The sequence below is a fragment of the Simochromis diagramma genome, unplaced genomic scaffold (genome assembly GCF_900408965.1).
Source record: "Simochromis diagramma unplaced genomic scaffold, fSimDia1.1 OVJJ01000816.1, whole genome shotgun sequence".
NCBI lineage: Eukaryota > Metazoa > Chordata > Actinopteri > Cichliformes > Cichlidae > Simochromis > Simochromis diagramma.
The window spans coordinates 7,433,231-7,456,776 of NW_024386908.1; the positions used below are offsets into that span (position 1 = coordinate 7,433,231).

At 40.4% G+C, this 23,546-nt stretch overlaps 1 protein-coding gene and 1 long non-coding RNA gene across 6 annotated transcripts in view; one reads left to right on the plus strand and one right to left on the minus strand.

The window, feature by feature from the left end:
* grm8a (glutamate receptor, metabotropic 8a) overlaps positions 1-23,546 on the plus strand; it is a 289,622-nt gene that overhangs the window by 242,581 nt on the left and 23,495 nt on the right. For all 5 annotated transcript variants that reach the window (XM_040035199.1, XM_040035201.1, XM_040035200.1 and 2 more), the window contains 4 exons: positions 5,646-5,785; positions 10,640-10,786; positions 14,507-14,928; positions 17,088-17,454. In XM_040035199.1, coding sequence (XP_039891133.1) covers positions 5,646-5,785; positions 10,640-10,786; positions 14,507-14,928; positions 17,088-17,454 — 1,076 coding nt within the window. The remainder of the gene's footprint in view (positions 1-5,645; positions 5,786-10,639; positions 10,787-14,506; positions 14,929-17,087; positions 17,455-23,546) is intronic.
* On the minus strand, positions 1,693-5,655 carry LOC120735670. Its single transcript, XR_005696328.1, has 2 exons — positions 4,963-5,655; positions 1,693-4,898 (listed from the first exon to the last, which is right to left on the minus strand). It is a non-coding gene; the product is annotated as an uncharacterized LOC120735670 (long non-coding RNA).

Below are 23,546 nucleotides of genomic sequence, written 5' to 3' on the forward strand. Positions count from 1 at the left end.
ATAGCACACAGATGGGAGCCTGTTGGCAAAGAACACACACACAGACCTATGTTTTATTAATGCATGCTGCAGTGTAGTTTTTGCATCTTCTTCTCATATAAATTTAGTCTCTGGTATGAAGACTTGCTATTCTTCCTTGGTTCTTATTAAGTGTACCAGGCAAGACTTGAGGCTTTTTTACCAGCTCTTCTGCTCGTTCAACTTCTATTCTTTAATTTTTCTGCCATCTTTGCATCTAAGTATCTTAAGTTTAAGTAACAAACATTTTGTATACTTTCTTTGTCCTTTTGTTGCACCACTTCCATCTGCCTCCTTCTGTTTCTGTTAGCTGAAGAGGTTTTAAAGACGATGCTAACTAAAATTCTCACACATTTGTGTAGATCTCTCTTTTTATCCATTTCCCTAGTCTTGCACTCTTTCCTTTTCTGCAGCCTAAGAGACTTTAGAGTTTTTAACCAGCCTTGCTAAGGAAGAGTTTCTTCTTGTTTCCCTACCGTTCTTTGCTCTTAAGTGGACTGATATCTCTCTGCAGCTGACTGTGAGGTAGACAGTATCGAGTACTTGTCAGCATGCCTGATCCCTCATGTTTTACCTTGTTCTTCCTCTATCATTAATTTTACTGTATCGTTTCTCCTTTGTATCTTTTTCTGTTTTTCTCTGACTGTTAGCCAAGGTTTCTTACTTTCACTCCTGTATTCCTTACCTTCATTTTTGTCTTCTTTTCAGCTCTCTCAGATTCGTGTGACTGACATTGAATATATTTGAATCTAGTGCAAACCAAATCATTTCTCCATCTTCTTTCCTGTGCCAGTATTACTGATTCCCTCTTATTTCATCCCTTTCCCACCTCTGTTAGTGTATCTCTGTCTGCAAGCTCATTTCAGCCAAATTGAAATTCACATTGGCTTCTTTGAGTTCTTGGTTATTAGATATTTTATTAGATTACTGAAGTAAAAGGTCATGACCCATGATCTTCTTTTTAACAAATCTAGAGGGAAGACACTACTGAACACAATACAGTAGTGTATTGTTGATACCCAGAGGGATAGCCTCCGACTCTGTGGGGAAGCTACAGACCGCTGTTGCTGGCAGGCCTGGAAACAGTATTTTGCCATAGGACACTTTAGTTGGGCCTTTGTCATTTTAGATGTCTATCTGGTGCTGCGAGGCGACCTGCAGAGTTAAAATAAGCCCTGAAAAAATGTTTTCTTGCACATACGCACTCTTCCTGCCTTCAAGTAGAATTTTCACCTGTTCTCACTGTGCTCAAGCAGCACAATCGCAGCACCCAAATCCTCCTCCAAAAATGAAAGACTCAGACTTCAGAATTCAGTATTTTTCTCAATCACAGTAAGTGAAACAATGCATTATGTTACCTACATCTTCCCCCTGGCCTTTTTTTCAAGCACTTTGTGTCAATTAGAAGCATGCCAGCTTTGGGTTATGCAGAATAAATCCATCACAGGCAAATAATTCACATGCTAAACAGGAGTGGTGACAAACTGTGATCCCAAATAACAAATGGTTTACAAGATATACATAAATATTTGTGGCATATGGATGTTTAAGGAGAAAAACATGTCTTCGGGACAAACACAGCACTTACTCGCACATTATGACAAATATGTTCTGCAGTGCAGCATCTTGCTTTGAAAAGCAGCTCATAATGGGTGTCACTATGGATGAGGTGGAGGTGTGTTGCTAGGGCAACAGGTGATATTTCGTGTTTTTTTTTTTTTCCCCCTTCCAAGGTCAAAGCAACTAAAGCGAGAAGTATTAAAAGTGTAAAAGCTGATTTATCACTGGCTCTTACTGTACGTTGATGAGACAGAATACATCAACACGGCAGCAAAAGAGACTTGAAAAATGTGATTAAGTATCCTTAAAGGTTAAAAATGGTGTGAAATTTTTATATCGGTTTGTAAGCAACATGCACTGGATTCGTCACGCGAGCTTCTGTTGTGCCCGTTTTGTGTTTCTTGTGTCTTTATCCACCTTATCCAGAAACTTCCAACAAAAGGTGCAAACTCTATGTGATTGAATAATCAAGGTAACTGCCTTTTTCACGACAAACAGCCTGCCTTAACTCCGTCTTCACTCCAGGCAACAACTTTATCTGCTGAATTTTGCAAAGCAGCCCTAAAGAGGCATGATTGGTGTGATCGAATATTACAGAGCAAAGCCAACCAATACGAGCAGGGAGGAAAAATGACATGCTTATCGTCGGGTGGGATGCACTTTTTGTTTTTTGTTTTAATCATGCATGAGCATATTAGATGCAGACCAATGCAGTTGTAAATCTGTCAACCCATTCATTATTGTAGGCAGTGGCTCTGTTTTGTTTTTTTGGGGGTTTTTTTCTTCATCAGTGTTGCTCATTGGCATATGGCCTCTCATTGTGAAGCCTTGAGCTTACACTTCCACTAAGGATGGCAATGGCTGTTGCTATGCTGGCTTTCTAAAGCCAGAGAAAGTGGAGGATCTGACCCAAGGATACTACATGCAACTTGCATCTTGTCAGTGGAAAGTTTGTTGAAAGCTCTACTTGTAACGCTTAAAACAACTATCAAAATGACACGTTATTAAGCATTACTAAAGGAGTAGTACTTAATTCATCATTTATAAAGCATTATTCCATAGTGTGTATTATTAAACCTGTATAAGGCAAAAATAGTTCTCATTTTAGATGAGAACTTCACACAAAATAATTAACAACGTGTAACTGCCTGAATTAAGCATCAAAGTACACTATTAAATGAGTATTTATAAAACCTCTGTTAAAACACAAACAAACAATGAGCTCATATCTTAATCATTATAAACAGAAATGTGCATCTAAACAGCCGAATCACTTACTTAGACTATCTATATGCCATGAACATATTATATATGAGCTTATTATTCAAGAATAAAAATATATACCTGTTGCGTTTACCTGTGTTTATAAATCACATATTATGGAGGAGTAATAAACACTAAAACCTTACTAACGCTTAATAGTGTGTCATTGTTATAAAGTGTTATCGCTCCATTATATGATCGTCTTTATCATGTGTCAGACTCCAAATGTGGAAACATTTTATAAGATTAATGCCATTTAGTAGTGAAAGGAGACTTAAACAAGTAAATAAAACCATAAATTAATCAGAGAATTGTTTAGAGTTAATAAATCCTCTGTGAACAAGTGTTGTCGCCTCCTACCTTCCATTAAAGCATCTCCACGTTTAAGTAAAATCGCCGGCCTTGTCTGTGGTTCGTAGTAAAGACAGTGATGCCTGTTTTCATTCTTTGAATATCAAATCCTGCCATTCTGTCAAAGCTGCCAGGATCTCAAAGATACACGCAAGGTGTCCTTTGGCGTTAGTGCTGGGGTGTTGTAGTCTTGACATGGGTATCACTCTCAATTTGTCAGATATGAAGGATTTTCAAGGCCCCCTTGTCACTTTTAAAAGCAGCAGGAAACAGTGAGTGTTCTTTTTCATTGTGCAGGGCTAATGGGTATACTTCTCACATGCAGACATGACCTTATAATAATTATGACATCAATGACAACTTGTATCTATTGTCTCAATCCTTTTCCATTCATCTTCCTCAGAGTCTCTCAGTAAGATTCCTACTTATTACGACGTTCTCTCTCTTTCTTTTACCCATTATGTGCATATCTCTCATTGTTCTGCTCACAGTGGGCCACTTCTACTTCTTTGTCTTTGAGTTTGTCTCTTCTGTCCTTCATCTTCTCTTCTCTCTGTCATCGTGATTGGTTTTCTTTCTGTCATATCGTAAAGTCATTTCTCTACCCACGCTACTCTTTTATCACACTTGATCTCCTTCTTGCGTCTCTTTGTTCAGCTTGGTTTCTTTTTTATCGCAAGAACTTTTCCTTCTTTTTAAATATATTTGTTGATATTTTCTGTTTCGGTGTTTTCTTTTTTCTCTGACATGCTTTTCTCTGCTTACTCAGTTTCCAGGCTTACGCTGTTTACCTTTTCTTGCTTTAAATGCATAACTTTTTCTGTCTTTCTTATCTTTCCTCCATCAGCATTAATGAGTTATTTTACCTGGGGTGCAATTTCCATAATGTAGTGCTTTTTCCACATATAGATTATAATTGGATTTCCTTTATGCTGTGCTAGTTTCAGTAATTTGATTTGATTGCATTGCTACATAAACAAGATAGCAAGTAAGACAGAGAGCGAAAGAGGAAAAAAAAGTTTGTGTTAAACCTCAAAGGTGGTGGAGAACTAACTGGTGGAGGATGTTGCCTTGCTACAACACCCCTCTACTGAGTCTCCTGGTTTGCCTGACACTTTCTTTGTGGGGTTTGCTTGTTGTCTCTGGATTTGCTCTGAGGATTCTAATATGGAGAGATGCTCTGTGAAAATCATCCCTTACTTTTCCTCTGATTGGTTAGTATCCATATCGTAGTCCTGGTTAGAGTTAGACTGAAATATAAGGCCCACAGAAGTAGGCAATGAGAACATTTATGAAATACAGGTGAAAAAACGAAATGTGTGTAAAATGCTGGCACAGAGAGAAGCAGTGTATATATAGCTGATTTACTGATAACTTATTCTGGTGCTGTAAAATAGTAAGAATGCAATAATGGTAGCACAGTCTTCAAGAAAGACTTTATTTCCTTATATTGTGATAGGAAAATGGAAATGGGTGCAACAATTTATTGTAATGTGCAAACATAGATGGAAATGCATATTTGCAGTTTGAACAAGCTTGAAAATTGATATTTATTCTTCACCTCAGCCTCTTAAGCAAGCTTTCTTGTCATTTTTTGAAGTAAATTTCATGAATGGTTCTCATTCAAAGCTCTTCTTTTGAGGTTTGCGCCTTTTTATTCTCTATAAGATTTGACAAGATCCTCCCTTGCTGAGGTGCAGCCCAAACTATGACAGAACCTCCACCTTGTTTTGACAGATGGTTGTAGACACGGTCGTACACACTGCACACCATGCTGATATGCCATGATGTCTACTAGTAGCTCTTTGTGAATCACATTGCTGGGTTAAAAATACCTTTTTGTGCCTGTCAAACTGTGTTGTCTTTGACATTTTTCTGCAAATGCCGGTACACCTCTTGTGTTAGGTCTTTCAAAGGTCAGTGTGTAATGGCTTAATAAAACAACAACAACAACAACAAAGAAAACATTCCGGTGAAAATGTTTAGGTGCAAGCACTGGTAATGAAGGGGGGAGAAATGAGTGAAAAAGCAGCCAATGTCTAAAGGAAAACTGGCTCAAAACCACTTTAAAAACATTATAGGAAAGTCTGGCTCTTTGAAACCAAACACAAAAAAAGATGAGTGGCTCAAGATTTTTGCACAGTACTACAAATTCTGTAAAATTTCATCCATAGTACATCAAATTGTCATTATACTCCTTTCTTTAAAATTGCGCACACAGCATTGTAATACCGCCACTAAGTAGAATCTCTTTGATACACATTAAAATAAGAAGAAATGATGACTTTCCGAACTTTTAATGTCTTTAGTGAAGCTAGAAAATAGAACTTTTCACATTTCATTCCATTGAACCTTTATGCTTTTCAGGAGTAGTCGCCTGATCAAGAAAAGTGAAAGAGCATCACAAGAAATTACTAAATTGACGCCGTCTTCAAAACCTGTTTCTGTTTTAGGAAGTGCTGGTACACCAGTGGTTTTCAATGAGAATGGAGATGCTCCAGGGAGATACGACATATTCCAGTACCAGATCACCAACAGATCGACTGCTGAGTACAGAGTCATCGGCTCCTGGACCAATAAATTACACCTCAAGGTGAGATTTTTACACACGTATACCAGTGTACCTAATTGGTTTTTACAGTTTATAAGCTGACAAAACTGCTCATATTTTTCACACATATAAATTGAATGAAGTGAATGGAAAAAAAATTAGGAAAAGTGAGGCAAAAACTTGGAAAATCAACTTAAAAGTGAAGCTCGAGTGAAAAATACTAGTTTATTATGAAATGTGTTTTCAATGACTAACATTTTATGGTCTAAAAAGTTGTTCACTACAGAACATACTGGTATGCCATTTACCATAGTATTCAGTAATTTGCACCAGAGGTACACTTCAACTGTGAGAGACAGAATGTGAAAAAAAAAATCCATGAATTCACATGGTAGGATTTGTAAAGAATTTATTCGTAAATCAGGGTGGAAAATAAGTATTTGGTCACCTCAAACAAGGAAAATCTCTGGCTCTCACAGACCTGTAACGTCTTCTGTAAGAAGCTTTTCTGTCCCCCACTCGTTACCTGTATGAATGGCACCTGTTTGAACTCATCATCTGTATAAAAGACACCTGTCCACAGCCTCAAACAGTCAGACTCCAAACTCCGCCATGGCCAAGAGCAAAGAGCTTTCGAAGGACACCAGGAAAAGTATTGTAGACCTGCACCAGACTGGGAAGAGTGAATCTACAATAGGCAAGCAGCTTGGTGTGAAAAAATCAACTGTGGGAGCAATCATCAGAAAATGGAAGACATACAAGACCACTGATAATCTCCCTCGATCTGGGGCTCCACGCAAGATCTCATCCCGTGGGGTCAAAATGATCATGAGAATGGTGAGCAAAGATCCCAGAACCACACAGGGGGACCTGGTGAATGACCTGCAGAGAGCTGGGACCAAAGTAACAAAGGTCACCATCAGTAACACACTACAACGGCAGGGAATCAAATCCCGCAGTGCCAGATGTGTTCCGCTGCTGAAGCCAGTGCATGTCCAGGCCCGTCTGAAGTTTGCCAGAGAGCACATGGATGATACAGCAGAGGATTGGGAGAATGTCATGTGGTCAGATGAAACCAAAGTAGAACTTTTTGGTATAAACTCAACTCGTCGTGTTTGGAGGAAGAAGAATACTGAGTTGCATCCCAAGAACACCATACCTACTGTGAAGCATGGGGGTGGAAACATCATGCTATGGGGCTGTTTTTCTGCCAAGGGGACAGGACGACTGATCTGTGTTAAGGACAGAATGAATGGGGCCATGTATCGTGAGATTTTGAGCCAAAACCTCCTTCCATCAGTGAGAACTTTGAAGATGAAACGATGCTGGGTCTTCCAACATGACAATGATCCAAAACACACCGCCCGGGCAACAAAGGAGTGGCTCCGTAAGAAGCATTTGAAAGTCCTGGAGTGGCCTAGCCAGTCTCCAGACCTCAACCCCATAGAAAATCTGTGGCGGGAGTTGAAAGTCCGTGTTGCTCGGCGACAGCCCCAAAACATCACTGCTCTCGAGAAGATCTGCATGGAGGAATGGGCCAAAATACCAGCTACTGTGTGTGCAAACCTGGTAAAGACCTATAGTAAACGTTTGACCTCTGTTATTGCCAACAAAGGTTATGTTACAAAGTATTGAGTTGTATTTTTGTTATTGACCAAATACTTATTTTCCACCCTGATTTACGAATAAATTCTTTACAAATCCTACCATGTGGATTCATGGATTTTTTTTCTCACATTCTGTCTCTCACAGTTGAAGTGTACCTCTGGTGCAAATTACTGACCTCTGTCATCATTTTAGGTGGGGGAACTTGCACAATCGGTGTAGTGTTCCAGCTTGTCATATTATCTCATTATTAGTATTTTAGCATGACACGTCTGTGTCCTAATGAAAAATGTCATATATTTTTGATTTGAGTGCCTCATTGAAGCTTCTGAGGCATTACAGATCAGACACCTTGGAAGAATGAAAATTCAACACGACTATGAGCAGCTGCCATGATTTCAAAATCCCTTGTTACTGGGCTGGATTCGTTTGAGTTATTGCTCTTACTCAGGTGCAAAAGTTAGTTTTTTCAAGCAAGTGTAGATCTTTGCTTCTATTCAGAATACTAATCTTTGTGAAGGAGAGAGACTTGCAAACATTCGCAACTGTGAAAGGTCACACACCTACAGAATACACATAATAACCAATGCTACAGAACCTGGAGAATATACAGTGCCTACTTAGATCCACAGAAAAACAGATAATTGAATGCATTAGCAAACTGAATTCCCATTGTCCCACTCGCTCTCTCTGTCTCACTGACTTACAGTCACATGCACAAAAAAATCTTTGAGCACGCAGCAGTGCTAGGTGTTATAAATCCACCAAGGACTTCATTAGAAAGGCCAGATGACAGATGAGAAGACTAATAGACACAAAACGCTTTCTGGCTGATGGACGGTGTGTTTGTGTGTGTGTCAGTGTGTGTGTTTGTACAGCAGTACAAAAGTATAAAACACAGAAACTGAAGTCACACATGATTTGGCACTTTAACACTTTCTAAATAGACAGACATATTTAATTAGGTAAAACCCTGAAAGTATGCAGGGTAGCAGGTGGTAGTTTTTATTAAGAACAAAAAAGTTTGAATGTTCATCATTATAAATACATGACCGCACTGTGGAACATAAGAATGTACAACATGTGAGTCTCAAGAATTCACACATTCAAACCCTGTGTAAACTGAGTATTGGCTACCTTGAGTGCACTGTCGTGCTATGCAACACTGAGTTGAATCAGCGTTGTCGACATATAACAGACAACTTATCTAAGAAACAATTTGAAATTTAAACACTTTGTTACGAGCAGCCTGTCACAAAAACATAATTTGTTCACATTTCTTTAGTTGATTCTATGAAAAATGCCAAAGACAACACAGTTTGACAGGTGCAAAAGATGATCATTTTGCATCAACAAGGCTATTCCCAAAGTGCTGTTAACCAAAGTTTCTCTGCTCTTTAAATATCACTTAATGATGTACAGCTTTTCCTTAAAAAGATGAGGAAACTGGACAAGTGCAGGGCAAATGAAATAATGTCAGGGCTATCTACAACAGACCACCAGTATGTAAAAGTCACGTCCTTTTACATACAAAAAAAATGGAAACATCCAGCAATGACCTGAAACAGGACCTAAGAGATGCATCTGGCCCTTCAGATCATCCATCTACTGTTCACTGAAGCTTCATCAGAAATGGTCTCAGTGGAAGGGTGGCTGTCAAGAAGCCGTTCTTCTTTTCTCCAAGGAAAACCAGGAGAAAACACTGAGGTATGCCAAGTTACATGAGAACTGGGCTGAAAAATCAGAGGTAAAGTTTTGGTTCAAATCATCATCCCTATTTACAGAGGAGATCAGGAGAGATAGATGTGGACGACAGACTGTTCATCTGCTGTCTACAGTTATCTGTAAAACATGCTGCAGCCACTGTCTTGTTTTGGCATTTTAGCCAGTGATGTTGAGGATCTTGTCAAAACTGATGGAGTTATGAACACAGGAAAGGTTTCATTTTTCAGTATGATCCCAAAAACACTGCAAATAAAATTAAAGTATATCCATGGGAAAAAATGCACAATGGAACACCATCTGTCATGGATTGACCTCGCCAGAGCCTAGGCCTCATCATTACTGAAGTAGTGTGAGATCATCTTGACCAAAAATGCAACAAAAGGCAGACAACTTCCAAAGAAGAGCTTTGAATGTTCTTCGAGAAGTCTGGAGAACTATTCCTGAAGACTACTTAAAGAAATGACAAGAAAGCTGCCTAAGAGAGTTCAGGCTGTGTTGAAGAATAAAGGTGGCCATGCCAAAAATTGACTTTCAAAATCTTTGAAATTATACAAACCCTGTTTCTTTGCCTTATATTTCCCTGTATGCTTTCATATGTTTCAATAAATCACTGCACCAATTTCCTATTTTCCAGGCAAAATAAAATGAAGGCTGACACTGCACTGTAATTAATAAAATATGGGTCTGTGTTGTTTAATTTATGTCTTTTGATAGAAAATAAGGTGATAGTATACAGATATTAAATGGGGGATATGAATAAGTAATGAGCAAAATTTCTCCGTAAACAAAGTTTCTCCTTAGTGATATATGTACAACACTGTGGGCAGCAACTATCCCATTCTTGCATATTAAACTCCATGAGAACTTGTTTCTGTTTGTGTGTCAGTAATTAACTCAAATCCACCCTCTCTAAGTCTAATGAATTTTCCCTTCTAACTAGTTGTTTTAGGACTGGTACTTTTTGTGTTTAAAACAGTAATATTCAATTTTGTGCAGCACCCTCGGCGATGGTTAAACCTCAGGGAGCGCGGTAATGACAAACTTCCTCACAACTGCTCGCGCACACAACTACAAATTAGTACGCACACATTCAAACTCACTCGCAGAGGACGTACGGAGAGCTCAGGGATTCACTATAATGCCAGCATGACACAAACACAAATAAACAAAATGCACACATGGTGAAACATATGCGTGTGCACACTCACAAATAAACACACACACAGACACACACAGAAGGAAATGCAGATGGCCTATTTGTGCCAGATCTGATTATGGTCTGATTGCTGGCTTCCAGACTAGCTGGTGTTAGTTTTGTGCCTGGCAGCACTCAGGAAAATGATCAGAGGATCTGCTTGTGCTAATTGCTCTGCGAGATGCCCTGAAGACACACTTTTTTTTGAAGGTAGAGAGAAAGCTGAGTGTTAAAGGACTGTTAACATACAGTTTATGTCAGCTTCTGCAGATGGTTGCCAATCCTTATGCTCCAAGATGTCCTGTGAGAAAATAAGAAGCTTCATTTTGCTGTTTTGACACACAAATAATAACACACTGCTCTTCTCTCAGGTGGAGGCCATGCGTTGGAGGATGGGTGACCCAACTTTCCCTGCCTCCGTTTGCAGCCTCCCGTGCCGTACGGGTGAAAGGAAGAAAGTGGTGAAAGGGGTGCCGTGCTGTTGGCACTGTGAGCGCTGTGAAGGATACCACTTTCAGGTAGATTTCTGAAGAAAAATATCAGCTATCCAAAACCGTCGGCGTGATCCAGAAAGTAAAATAGCACAAACACTGTGACATCACAGGTCGCATACAAATCTGGCTAGATCTTGATTTGTGTTTGACAAAAATCATGCATCAACACTTTATCAATTTAGCAGTTTCTCTGTCAGTCTGATTTCAGCACTGATTATTTGTGTTTTCAAACCTAGAGAGGCTCACAGAACTTCTTAGCCTAACCAATTCATCTGTGTGAAATTGACTTGTCAAAAAACGAGGTAAAAATGTGGATTTTAATCAAATGTCTAACATTCCTTATATTTCCTCTCCCAACTTTCAAAATGAAACCGCATTTGTTGGAACGCTTTAAAAAGAATCAGCTGAAAGACCTGTTTGCAATAAAAACTGTTTGACATTGTAAACGTGTTAGCTTCTGCACACATCGACTTGTTGACAGCTTCTGTCTGCTTACTCCTGCTCTTTTTTTAGGCAATTAAAAAAGTGAGGCACTTAGATTGTCCATTTTGAATTTCTATATAGAGAAAGTATCTAATTTGAGGAGAGGGAAATACCCTGATCACACATTTTGAAGCTGCATTAATGATAAAAAAGAAAGCATAGCCTCTTTCAGTTGTAAGGCTTTACATATCAGGACATAATAAAATGATCTGGTCCTCATAAGGTCTTCAAATTAGGTAGATAAATATCAGCAGGTAAAATATTACACTGTGTCATCATTTATTTTAGAAATACTGAGCTAAAATGCAGAATCAATGTATGAAAAAACTAGTTTTGCCTAAATATAGCCATCCTTTTTCTATAGGAATAAAGAGAGTCAGGGATGTCTAGGTGCTGCTAATCAAAAGCATTTGATTAACTGATCAGCAGCAGCACTTCTATAAAAGCAAAGGTTTTGTCACTTTGCTGGTCTGAAGCATTCAGGTATGTGTTAACGCGAGGCCAAGGAGTGATTAGCAGTGATTTCTGAGGAAGAATTGTTATTGGTTATCAGTCTGGGAAGGGTTATAAGGCCATTTCCAAAAAAAAGTCCATTCAAAGATTATTCTTTGAATGGAAAAACAAGTGAAAAACATTCATGAAAGTAGAATAAGAAAAAATCTGAAACTGAAGTTTGCCTGGAAATGCTGCCACTTCTTCTCTTTCTTGAAAAAAAAAAAAAAGAACATGGCAGCACAGCTTCAGTTTGCAAAGTTGCATTCAAACAAACCACAAGACACAATGTCCTTGAGATAGCAGACAGGAAAATGGAAATGCTTGGCCATAATGCACAACACCATGTTTGCTGAAAAACCAAAGCATATCAGAACAAACACATCACACCAACTGTCAAGCACAGTGATGGAGGGGTGATGATTTGAGCTCGTTTTTCAGTCATAGGGCCTGGACACACTGAGTCGACCATAAAGATAACTGTAAACAATGTATACTCAATCAATCAATCAATCAAAGCTTTATTCGCCACGTGCAGGTTGCCCTGCAGTGAAATAGGACCCCCCCCCCCGACCTTACACACACAACACAGACATCACATGGGGATACAGGTCGGAGATCGGTAGCGTTACAGAAAAAAAAACAAACACTGAAATATACACTACAATGGGAAAGTACAAGAGGAAAAAAAGAGACCTCTACTCATGCTGGGCTCCTGGGAGGACAGCATGAGAACAGGAAACAAAAAAACTCCTCTGCACAAAAAAGCACATAAATGTCCACAGCACAACATTATGGAACACGTGACAAGCCACAGGGTCGGGTGGGGGGGTGAGGAGTAATCCGAAGCAAACACAGCAGTCATCCTGCCCAGCGCTACCATTCCAGCGCGGGCACAGACCCGCCGTGTTCCCAGGAGGGAACAAGCATCGAAGGCGTTTGGAAAGGAAAAAACATGAGACTAGACAAGGACATAAGAGGCTAAGCAGGGAAGCTAAGGGAGAGGAGGAGAGGAGAAAAGTGTGACCGCCTTCGTCAAGAGCAAGAGCAGAAAAAAGTATATTGTAGTCAAATATGAGACTATGCAGCAGCTAAAGCATGGCTGAAATTGGGCCATGCAAGTGAACAATGATCCTCAGTACACCATGGAAAATTAGATGTACTTGAGCCATAACTGTATATCCCCTGTGAAAATTAAATTATCATTGGGGACCATTTCAAAGTCTATCAGGCTTCCTGTTTAGTTGGAAAAATACTTGAACAAGCACGTATACAGTGGGGCAAAAAAGTATTTAGTCAGCCACCGATTGTGCAAGTTCCCCCACCTAAAATGATGACAGAGGTCAGTAATTTGCACCAGAGGTACACTTCAACTGTGAGAGACAGAATGTGAAAAAAAATCCATGAATCCACATGGTAGGATTTGTAAAGAATTTATTCGTAAATCAGGGTGGAAAATAAGTATTTGGTCAATAACAAAAATACAACTCAATACTTTGTAACATAACCTTTGTTGGCAATAACAGAGGTCAAACGTTTACTATAGGTCTTTACCAGGTTTGCACACACAGTAGCTGGTATTTTGGTGGTCTTGTATGTCTTCCATTTTCTGATGATTGCTCCCACAGTTGATTTTTTCACACCAAGCTGCTTGCCTATTGTAGATTTCACTCTCCCCAGTCTGGTGCAGGTCTAAATAAAATTTTCCTGGGGTCCTTCGAAGCTATTTGCTCGTGGCCATGGCGGAGTTTGGAGTCTGACTGTTTTGAGCTGTGACAGTGTCTTTATCAGATTATGAGTTCAACAGGTGCCATTTCAGACGTAACGAGTGGGGGACAGAAAAGCTTCTTACAGAAGACGTTACAGGTCTGTGAGAGCCAGAGATTTTCCTTGTTTGAGGTGACCAAATACTTATTTTCCACCCTAATTTACGAATAAATTCTTTACAAATCCTACCATGTGAATTCATGGATTTTTTTTTCACATTCTGTCTCTCACAGTTGAAGTGTACCTCTGGTGCAAATTACTGACCTCTGTCATCATTTTAAGTGGGGGAACTTGCACAATCGGTGGCTGACTAAATACTTTTTTGCCCCACTGTGTGTCAAAAAATGTGCTTAGCAAAGAAAAAAGAAAATATCAGTTACAACAGCAGCTGCTCATGTTTATGAGGGCGAGCACTCAATAGTCATTTTGCAGAAACAAGCAGTAATTGTGGAGTTGTCAAAAGCATAACTGATAATAAGTCTTTTCCTCAGAATTATATTAGATTGTGTCTTATGGAGATCATGCACACATATATTTACATAAAAAGAGTTTTTTTTTCTACATGTTTTGGCAAAAAAATAAATTGATTAATGAATTAAACCATATAAATGATGTCAATGATGTAATAGTCAGCTCCCGCTCCAATAAGGTCCTCATTCTGTGAACAGACTCCTTCTGATCTATGAGATGGTGACAGTATTCCCTGCTCTGTTCTGCAGCCTCAGTGAGATACAGCACACCACCTTTCCTTCTGCTGTGGGTTCAGATTAGATTGGCCCCGGCAGTCCAATAGATAATAATGCATTGGTCTGACTGCAGGAAGAGAGACACAAGACAACAAAATGAAATCAAGGCACACCACAACAGCCAGATGGCCAGATGGTTTTTCAATCAGCCAATTCATGGTTGAATCGGTGTTTAACAGTCAAATTATCATTAGAAAAATCTGTTTACTTAAGGAAAATGAACCAATGCATGTTCTAAAACCTCTCTCCCCGTTAGGCCTCAGAGTTCACCTGTGAGCTGTGCCCATACGAGAAGCGACCTGATGCCAACCGCACTGGCTGCACTCCTATTCCGATCATCAAACTGGAGTGGCACTCACCCTGGGCCATTGTCCCCGTCTTTATCGCCATGCTGGGTATCATCGCCACCTCTTTCGTCATCGTCACTTTTGTCCGGTACAATGACACGCCCATCGTCCGAGCTTCGGGGCGAGAGATGAGCTACGTGCTGCTTACTGGAATCTTCCTGTGCTATGCCATCACATTCCTGATGATCGCGACGCCGGATGTGGGCGTGTGCTCCCTGAGGAGGATTTTCTTAGGCTTGGGGATGTGTTTTAGCTACGCTGCGCTGCTCACCAAGACCAACAGGATACACCGCATCTTTGAACAAGGGAAAAAGTCTGTAACAGCACCCAGGTAAAAATGCCATTACGTCTGCTCTTGGCCCTTTTGTGCGTACATGTTTGGGCTGTGCAGATTTTGATGGGTTCAGTGGCACTTAATATTGCTATAAGTGTGGCTTTTTTGCACTCAGGTGTGTGACTTTACCTGCACCCTACTTTTTCAGATACTTGCGGTCATTACTCATCATTTATTTTTCATACATTATTTATGAGAGTCATGAACTAACACTTTCCTATTGTACTGCTTGCACTCAGTGTGAGTGACTCTGGGAGAGAGCATCCACTAAGTGGCTAAATTGTTAATGCAGGATTTAATAGTGCTCAGGTTCATGGCCCTGCTATCCAGACAGTTAGATTTTTTTCCCTTTTTTTTCTTCCTCTTCTTTTTTTTCCCATCCAGCTACAGACTTTTTACACAAAGTATTTTGAGGCTCTTTTCAGGTTACGGTAGTGACTCTAAGGTAGTCAAGCACTGAGCGTCCTTTGAATTTGAGAGCTTGAAGGAGTGGGTTGTTTCTTTCATTCTGATGCAAGTGGAAATATAGTTTTTGTTTTGGGCCATGATTTGCACCCCGGTTTTGATATCTCTGTCATCCTAGATGATCATCACATTTTCTCTTTTCAGCTCTATGTCTTCTTGCAACTGCTCCTCCTTGTTTCTCCCTTTCTTTCTTGCTGCAAAACCCATCATTATATTTTCCCTGATCTCGCTCTAGCTCTCAGCGTGGATTTGCTGGAGTGTGTATGGTCACATTTATAGAAATTTAATATATTGCCGCTGTCAAGTGGGAGACTTGTCTCAACCTTTTAGAGTATAATAAAACTGTTTTCTTTTCATCTTATTGGGACAGGATTTTTGAGTGTTTGTTAAGTTATTTTTGGACCGTACTGGCTGAAGACTTTATGAAAAATCAAATTCTGTGGAAAATAGAATAGATCTAGTCTTACGGTGAATCTCAGTGGATCACCATGTCAGCCACTGCATTATGATGTTTCACTGAACCTGCTTGAAATTTTATACCTGTTGGAGTCACCTGTTCCTGGTAGGTCAAAGAGAAAAGATAAAATGTATTTACAGATTGCCCACGATGGTTATTGAGAGCCTATTTATGGGTTAGGCTTCTACCTCTGTGTGCAGATGCATTCCTGACCCAAGACAGATTAAAGTGAACAAGGTATATTACTGCCCTACATGCCAGATATTGATATTCTGGCATTAGCTAACTAAGCTAACTGAGTAATGTATATCTGTATTTGAATATCCAGAATCTGAAGTCAAGGAAAATTCAATTCTATTCAATGAATAGTCTAAATTCTGTTACTCAATTATGTTTGAACAATAGTTATTGTCCAGTAACAAGTACCCTTTCTGCATTTATCTATATTCATAAGCAATCTCTGGCTACCAAAACAGAAAATCTTGGCCTGAATCTTTGTTGGCTACACCAGCCAAATACCCTCCAGAGGTTAAGTCACCAGACTAGCCAATGCATTACCAGACTGCTATTTAACTAACCATGTGACACTGAAGCAATGTTTAAGTTTAGTTCTATTGGAAAAATGTAGCATGAATTCAAAACAACAGTAATCTAAGGGAGCTTTATATTGAAAGGTAAAGAGCATACGGTGTTACTCGTACAAAGGGTAAACTCCAGTGACTGATCCCCCGTGAGCAACCACTTGGTGGTGGAGGAAGTGCTGCCTTTTGTCAGGAAGAGACCTCTGGCAAAACCAGGCTTAGATAAGGGTGGCCACCTGCTGAACCAGTAAGGGGTTAGGAGGAAAGAGATGGCAGACAAGAGCGGCATAGAAAGACAACGACCAAGAAACAGGATAAAATACCAGCTAACAAATAGTTAATGACATGCGATTGTGCTATATCAATATGAAAATAGTGAAAAGAGTTGAGTGAAGCAGAGGTACTCAGTTTATCATCGCTACAGCCTATATATCAGCAAACTAAAGGATTGTTCAAGGTAACTTATGAAAGGGAAAAGAGAGGGGGACTGTCTCCTGAACGCAAACTGGGAGCTGGTGGAACAAGCTCTCAGCTCATGAAAAGAAGTTGGTGCAACCTAGGAAATGTAACCATGAGTGCATATTTTCTAGCATTAATTGCAGTTTTTCATCCTTGCTAAATCAAAATTTAATTAACCATCCTGTTCTTTACAGGTTTATCTCTCCTGCCTCCCAGCTCGTCATCACCTTCTCCCTGATCTCAGTTCAACTTCTGGGTGTCTTTGTGTGGTTCGCCGTGGACCCTCCCCATACTGTAGTGGACTACGGCGAGCAGCGGACCCAGGACCCCACGGCGGCACGTGGTGTCCTCAAGTGCGACATCTCAGACCTGTCTCTCATCTGCTCCCTGGGTTACTCAATTCTGCTGATGGTTACGTGCACAGTTTACGCAATCAAGACGCGAGGCGTGCCCGAAACCTTTAACGAAGCCAAGCCTATTGGATTTACCATGTACACCACCTGTATCATCTGGCTGGCATTCATACCCATCTTTTTTGGCACGTCCCAGTCTGCAGAACGGGTGAGTGTGTTTATATTTTGGATGACACTTATTACATCCTGAGAAAACGGAAAGTGTGTTGTTGGTGTCTGTCCTTCAACCCCAATCAACTGCAAGATTTCTGAGGATCAAACTGTAATATGTGTCTGCTTGCTTAACTGTTTGTTTTCCCTTTATATCACCGCTTTAAAATTCAAATCAATTCCTCTTGGAACATCTCCATCTACTGTGAACAGCAGGGCAAATTTGTGTTTTGCTGCGCTTGATCAAAGTTAGATCTATATTTAAGTGCAATATCTTTTTAAAATACAAAACTGCTCTGGCAGGTGCAAGGTGGTTGTGCAATCAGTGTGCTTTTGCTTCACGTGGTTCAAAACTCCTAAGCAGATTTTAAAGCAAGTTTTGAAATTGCATTTTGAGCCATACGTTTGATGTATTGCTTTGGCAAAAAGTGTCCTTTTACTACCTCCCTGAAAATTTTCAAAATCAAAACCGTATCTCTTGGCACTGAAGTACAGAAGTGTTTTACAACTGTAGCTATACTATTGGCTTAGAGTCAGAAATCTCCTGACAATCCCTCGTGAGTACAAGAGGATTTACTGTCTGTCTGATGGACTGGAACCGTGCCATGGTCTGGGCTTATAGAGAGTTATACTGCCGAGCTTATTCTTCCTACCTGTAGTTAATTCTTAATGGGTGTTCAATGAGAATAAAAGCCACGTGAGGTGTGTGTGTGAGGGTATGAGTGATAGCGTGACTGGCTCTTAAACAGTGTCCTTTCATCTTATCGGCTTAGAAACAGTGGGTTTGAATGCGCACGTAAACACCAATATAGCTAATCTGATTCATAAGACCGTACACATATTGAAGCGTACTGTTTACTCGAGCTAAAGCAGCAGTGGTCTATTGATTCCATTTCTTGATAGTGCGAATATGCTGCTTTCAACAATAACACACTTTATGCACTCATTGAGATTCATGACAGGTCATTGATTTTTTTTTTTTGTCCAAGTCACATTTTTTACATCACAGTGCTAAACACACTCTATACATCTGTATAAAGAAAATGTGCACATTACTCTAGATCGATAGAAGTAAACAGGCATATACAGTGCTGTGACAAAGTATTTACCAGCTTCCTGATTTCTCATGTTTCTGTGTATTTGTCTCATTAGCATGTTTCCAATCATCAAACACATTTTAAGAAAGAACTGCAGTTTGCGATAACTGGTAAAAAGTTTGTCACATCACTATGGAGGACTTGGCCCGCTGTGAACAGCCTGTTAAAGGTCATGTCAAAGCATCTCAATTGGATTTAAGTTCAGATTTTGACTAGGCTTTTTTTTAACTTTCTTTTTTTGAGCTGATGAGTGGACATTCTCCTTCAGGAGTTTCTGGTAGCGAGCTGAGCTACCAGAAAGTGAAGCAGCAAAGCGGCCAAAGACCATCACACCACTACCACCGAAAGTTCAATTTGTCCCATCAGTCCACAAAATATTTTCCCAAAATCTCAGAGATCATCAAGATGTCTTTTTGGTCAGCAGTGGTTTTCACCAACTCTCCCATGGACGCCATTTTTTCTCAGTCTCTTTGTTGTTGAATAATAAACACTGACCATAACTAATTCAAGTGAGGACTGCAATACTTTAGATCTTCCATCCATCCATTCGCTTCTGCTTCTCCTTTTCAGGGTCGTTGAAGCCAATCCCAGCTATCTTAGGGCAAGAAGCAGGGTACACCTTGGACAGGTCGCCAGTCTCTCACAGGGCTAACTTATAGACTGAGACAAACAATCGCACTCACACCTAAATTCCCTATGGTGTGATTTAGTGTTTCCAATTAATCTATCCCTAACTGCATGTCTTTGGACTGTGGGAGGAAGTCGGATTACCCGGGCATAACCCACGCAAACAGGGGGAGAACATGCAAACTCCACATAGAAAGACCCTGGCCTGATGGTGGAATTGAACTGAGGACCTTCTGGTTGTGAGGCAAGTGTTAACCACCACGCCACTGCCATTTCTCCACTTGTGGATAATGGCTCTCAGCAGGATCCACTGGAGACCAAAAGCCTTAGAAATGGCTTTCTAACCCTTTCCAGATAGCTATCCATGAAGCCTAGTCAAATTGAGATGAGATAGCCTTTATTTGTCAGTTGCAGGTCTTTTGCCCACAACCGAGATGACAGACCTTGCCGACCGTACATACAATACACAAACATCACATTGGGGAGACAGGTCAGGCTAGGTAGCGAGGAAAAAAACATCAAAATGTTTATCACAAAAGGATAATACAGGTATGCACAGATATCAACACACCATAGCACAATAAACACAGACAAGCAACATGTGTTCCAGTGTGTACATCTGATCTGGGACCGCTGCAATCTTCGACAGCGCCTCCAGTTGACCCGATGTCCACATCAGAGGGGAGGTAAGCGTTGGAGGTGGCGTTGGATCCGGGGTAGGGAGGGTGATGCGTCAGTGAGTGCTTATCAGTATATGTATGTGTGTGCGTGTCCATAGTTTAGCTGAGACAGTGTCCTTCGCCCTGCCAGGCTAAGTAAACAGTCTTCCAGCCAACCCAGGTGGCCTTGCATGGAATGGGAAGGAACAGACTCAACACAGTCGTTAACTTAAACTTAACTGGACTTAAATCCAAGTGAGATGCTTTAACATGACCTTAAATGGGCCATTCAAGTTGGACAAAATTCCTCCATAGTGACGTGATAAATTTATCATTTAAAAATTGAGTTTTGTATCTACTCAAATACATGTCAACATGCTAAGATTGAGGCTCCAGATTCCAGAGGATAACATTGTTGTAGCTATATCAAGTGCTTTATAAACAGTCCAAGACCTGTGTCCGCTGAATATTCCAGATTTCTCTTCCTCTACCTCTACCAAAAACGTGTCAGCTCTAATAATCTCTTCCTATTTTGGAGTGTTAGTCAGGATATTTTCATTTCCTCCTTTTCTCTACATCTAAGCCCATTTTCCTTTCAAGACGGGTGCCAGCCTCTGTCACATGGCAGAGAGCTGACATCAAAGTGATCCCGTCTAATCACACATCAGGGAAATCATACTCTTGCTGGATGTTTCATGCACTCTTATTTTTTCCATAAGAAGTCGGAGACTTGGAGTAATTGTTGATGCAATACATTTTAAGTGTATCTGTAAGTTCAGTATTTCTCCTTTTCCCCAGAAATAACCTTACTCTACAGTTATACCAAAATAAGGAGACTATTTCTTATAACTGCTTGCAGCTTCTCAAATCCATCAAGATACTGTGTGTGAATGACAGGCAAGCTGCTCATGTTATGCGAGTTCTGTGTTTGTGACTACATGCAAAGTTTTGTGCTTGTGACCATTTAAAGGGGCCGAATGTTTCATGGCAGGATTTTGCACATCCCTGACTGTAAAAGTAATTTGTGTGCATTTTCATGAGGCCATATCTATGTGTGAATGCATGCTATCGAACATAGCATCCTGTCATACTGGACGGGCATTGCAGCGTCCATGCCTTGTTTGCTTGGCTAATTAGAATGTCCGCCAGCAATTTTGTGTGCATTTTGTGTTAGCATGTTTGTCCGATGGGTTGTATTTAATTGGAATATCCACCAGCACACATTCGCTTGTCTCTGTATGTTGTTTCTAATTGGGATATCCTCTGGAGTGTGTGGCAGCTGGCTGGCTAACAGAGAAAGCAGAATAGAGGGAGGAGAGAGTGAAGTGAAAGGAGTAAACAGGTAATGATGTGACTTGCTGATGGGACTTTAATGAGGAGAGCTCTACCAAGGGCATAGGTTTGGTTTCAGACAGAGGGGAGGGCGATGGAGCTGCAGTGAAGTTAGTTGGAGGTTAGGTGACAGCATGACTCTCATTATGATTAACTTTGTGATTATCATGCTTCACCTGGTATCTTGATATAAGGGTTAACGTTTGTATGACTATGTACACAGTTAATAGAAGTATACCACAGTGCAGCAAGTGATAATCAAGTCTGGATGCTTCGGCATGCTCAGAAAAGTCACAGTTACATTGTTGTGTGCTATACCTCGTCTGAAATGCTGACGTCAGTGAAATTTACAGGGACCTGAAAACTTTACTGCAGTTAGTTCTTGGCTCTGGGATTGTGTGGAGGCTTCTTTCAATACAGTGACTTTCACACTGGCCTTGTGGGAACATTTCAAATGTATGAGAGCTTGGATTATAAGAACCTTTCTTCAGCAGGTGTGCTTCAGCACTTCTTTTCACAGTCAGTGTTGGGGAACACATCTCAATGGGAGCATTTAAACATTTATATAAACAAAAGAAAATCTTTAACTCAAGGTCCACTGGCGTACATCTTTTCAGATTCTTCAACCACATTTCAGGGCCCATGTTGGCAGACAGAGTTTGCTCAGTTGTCATGGAGATAGCTTTGTTGGCCATTTATTGTCTGTATGGTGTGGTGCTATGGCTCAGAAGCTGCTCCTCGTGCTCTGGGTCAAAATATTCTAAAACAGAAACCAACAAGAACCAATTCTATCAAACAGCCCCTTGCATTAAGTGTGAAACAGTTACAGAATGTGGCAGTTTGTTTGTGCATATTGATACAAGTTGTCATTTGTTCATTGCACTCAGCAGTCAGATTATGAAAGTAACTCACTGCATTTGAAAGTATGATTCATGCCTGTACCACATGTGCTCTTGAAACTCGGTGGTCATCAGAATCCCATCAAAGTCATGACGAAAGAGCGTTGAAACTCATGATAACTGTTGTTTAACCAAAGGCAGTATATACCAGATATGGGTGTTCTACGGGCCGTGGCCCACAACCAGCCTGTTGGCTGTCCCGGACCGGCTGATGAACTCCCTATCAGAGAATAACTTACTTATAAGTTGCAAGTGAATGCAACTTCCCTGGTTGAAACCAATGTTTTTGACACATGTGAATTTGCCAGCCCTGAAAGATGTCGGCTCGCATTAAAAAACAAAGAGAGATTGATGTGCAATGTTGATCTTTTCCAAGACCATAAATAAAATTATAATTATTAAAGTTTAATCCTTGAATAAATAAATACTGAATACTGAGTTTGAATAAACATTAAAAAACTAAATGTATAGAGAAATTGACTTCTGAACCATTGCTAGCAAAGGAGCAAATGCAATAACAAGTTGTTGTTGTTTTTTACCACTCTTTACACATCCAGGGATGGAACTGTCAAGATCAGATTTGTGATTTCCCTCAGAATCACAAAAAACAGTAAGTCATGAGATATGAAGTTTGTCAGAGAGTGTTTGGTGGACTCTGTGCTAATATGCTCCTCTCCAAGAGAATGGTAACAAGATGGATTGAAGACATTGGTGGAAATGTAGAGCTTTAGTTTAAAATCAAAGCAGACAATTAAAATTTTTTTCCTTTGGTTCTGTATGATAGTTGGGATGTCTGTAATGCAGGTAACAGGACAGTTATAACCACAATCCATCACCATCTGGTGGCTTTGAGATAGAATGCAGGTTTATGGGGCGATCGTGGCTCAAGAGTTGGGAGTTCGCCTTGTAATCGGAAGGTTGCCGGTTCGAGCCCCGGCTTGGACAGTCTCGGTCGTTGTGTCCTTGGGCAAGACACTTCACCCGTTGCCTACTGGTGGTGGTCAGAGGGCCCGGTGGCGCCTGTGTCCGGCTGTGGCTACAATGTAGCTTGCCATCACCAGTGTGTGAATGTGTGTGTGAATGGGTGGATGACAGGTTGTGTAAAGTGCTTTGGGGCCATTTACCACCAACCATTTACCACTTCCGCATTGGCTATATATGTGTGTGTGTGTGTGTGTGTGTGTGTGTAAAATGGCTCTATAAGTCAAAACTAGTCTGCAAAGAATCGCTGCTGTTGGTGTCCAATAGTACGGTGGCCCCTAGAGACAAAGCACGTACAAACTCCAAAACACTTGCAAACTCCAAAGCACATGCAAACTCCAAAACACATGCAAATTCCAAAACACATGCAAACTCAAAAACACTTGCAAACTCCAAAACACATGCAAATTCCAAAACACAACGGAAGTGCTCCAGGACGCTAGGGGCAGTGTTGAGCTCGATTTGCAAAATAAACGGCAAGTTTGTCTGTATGGG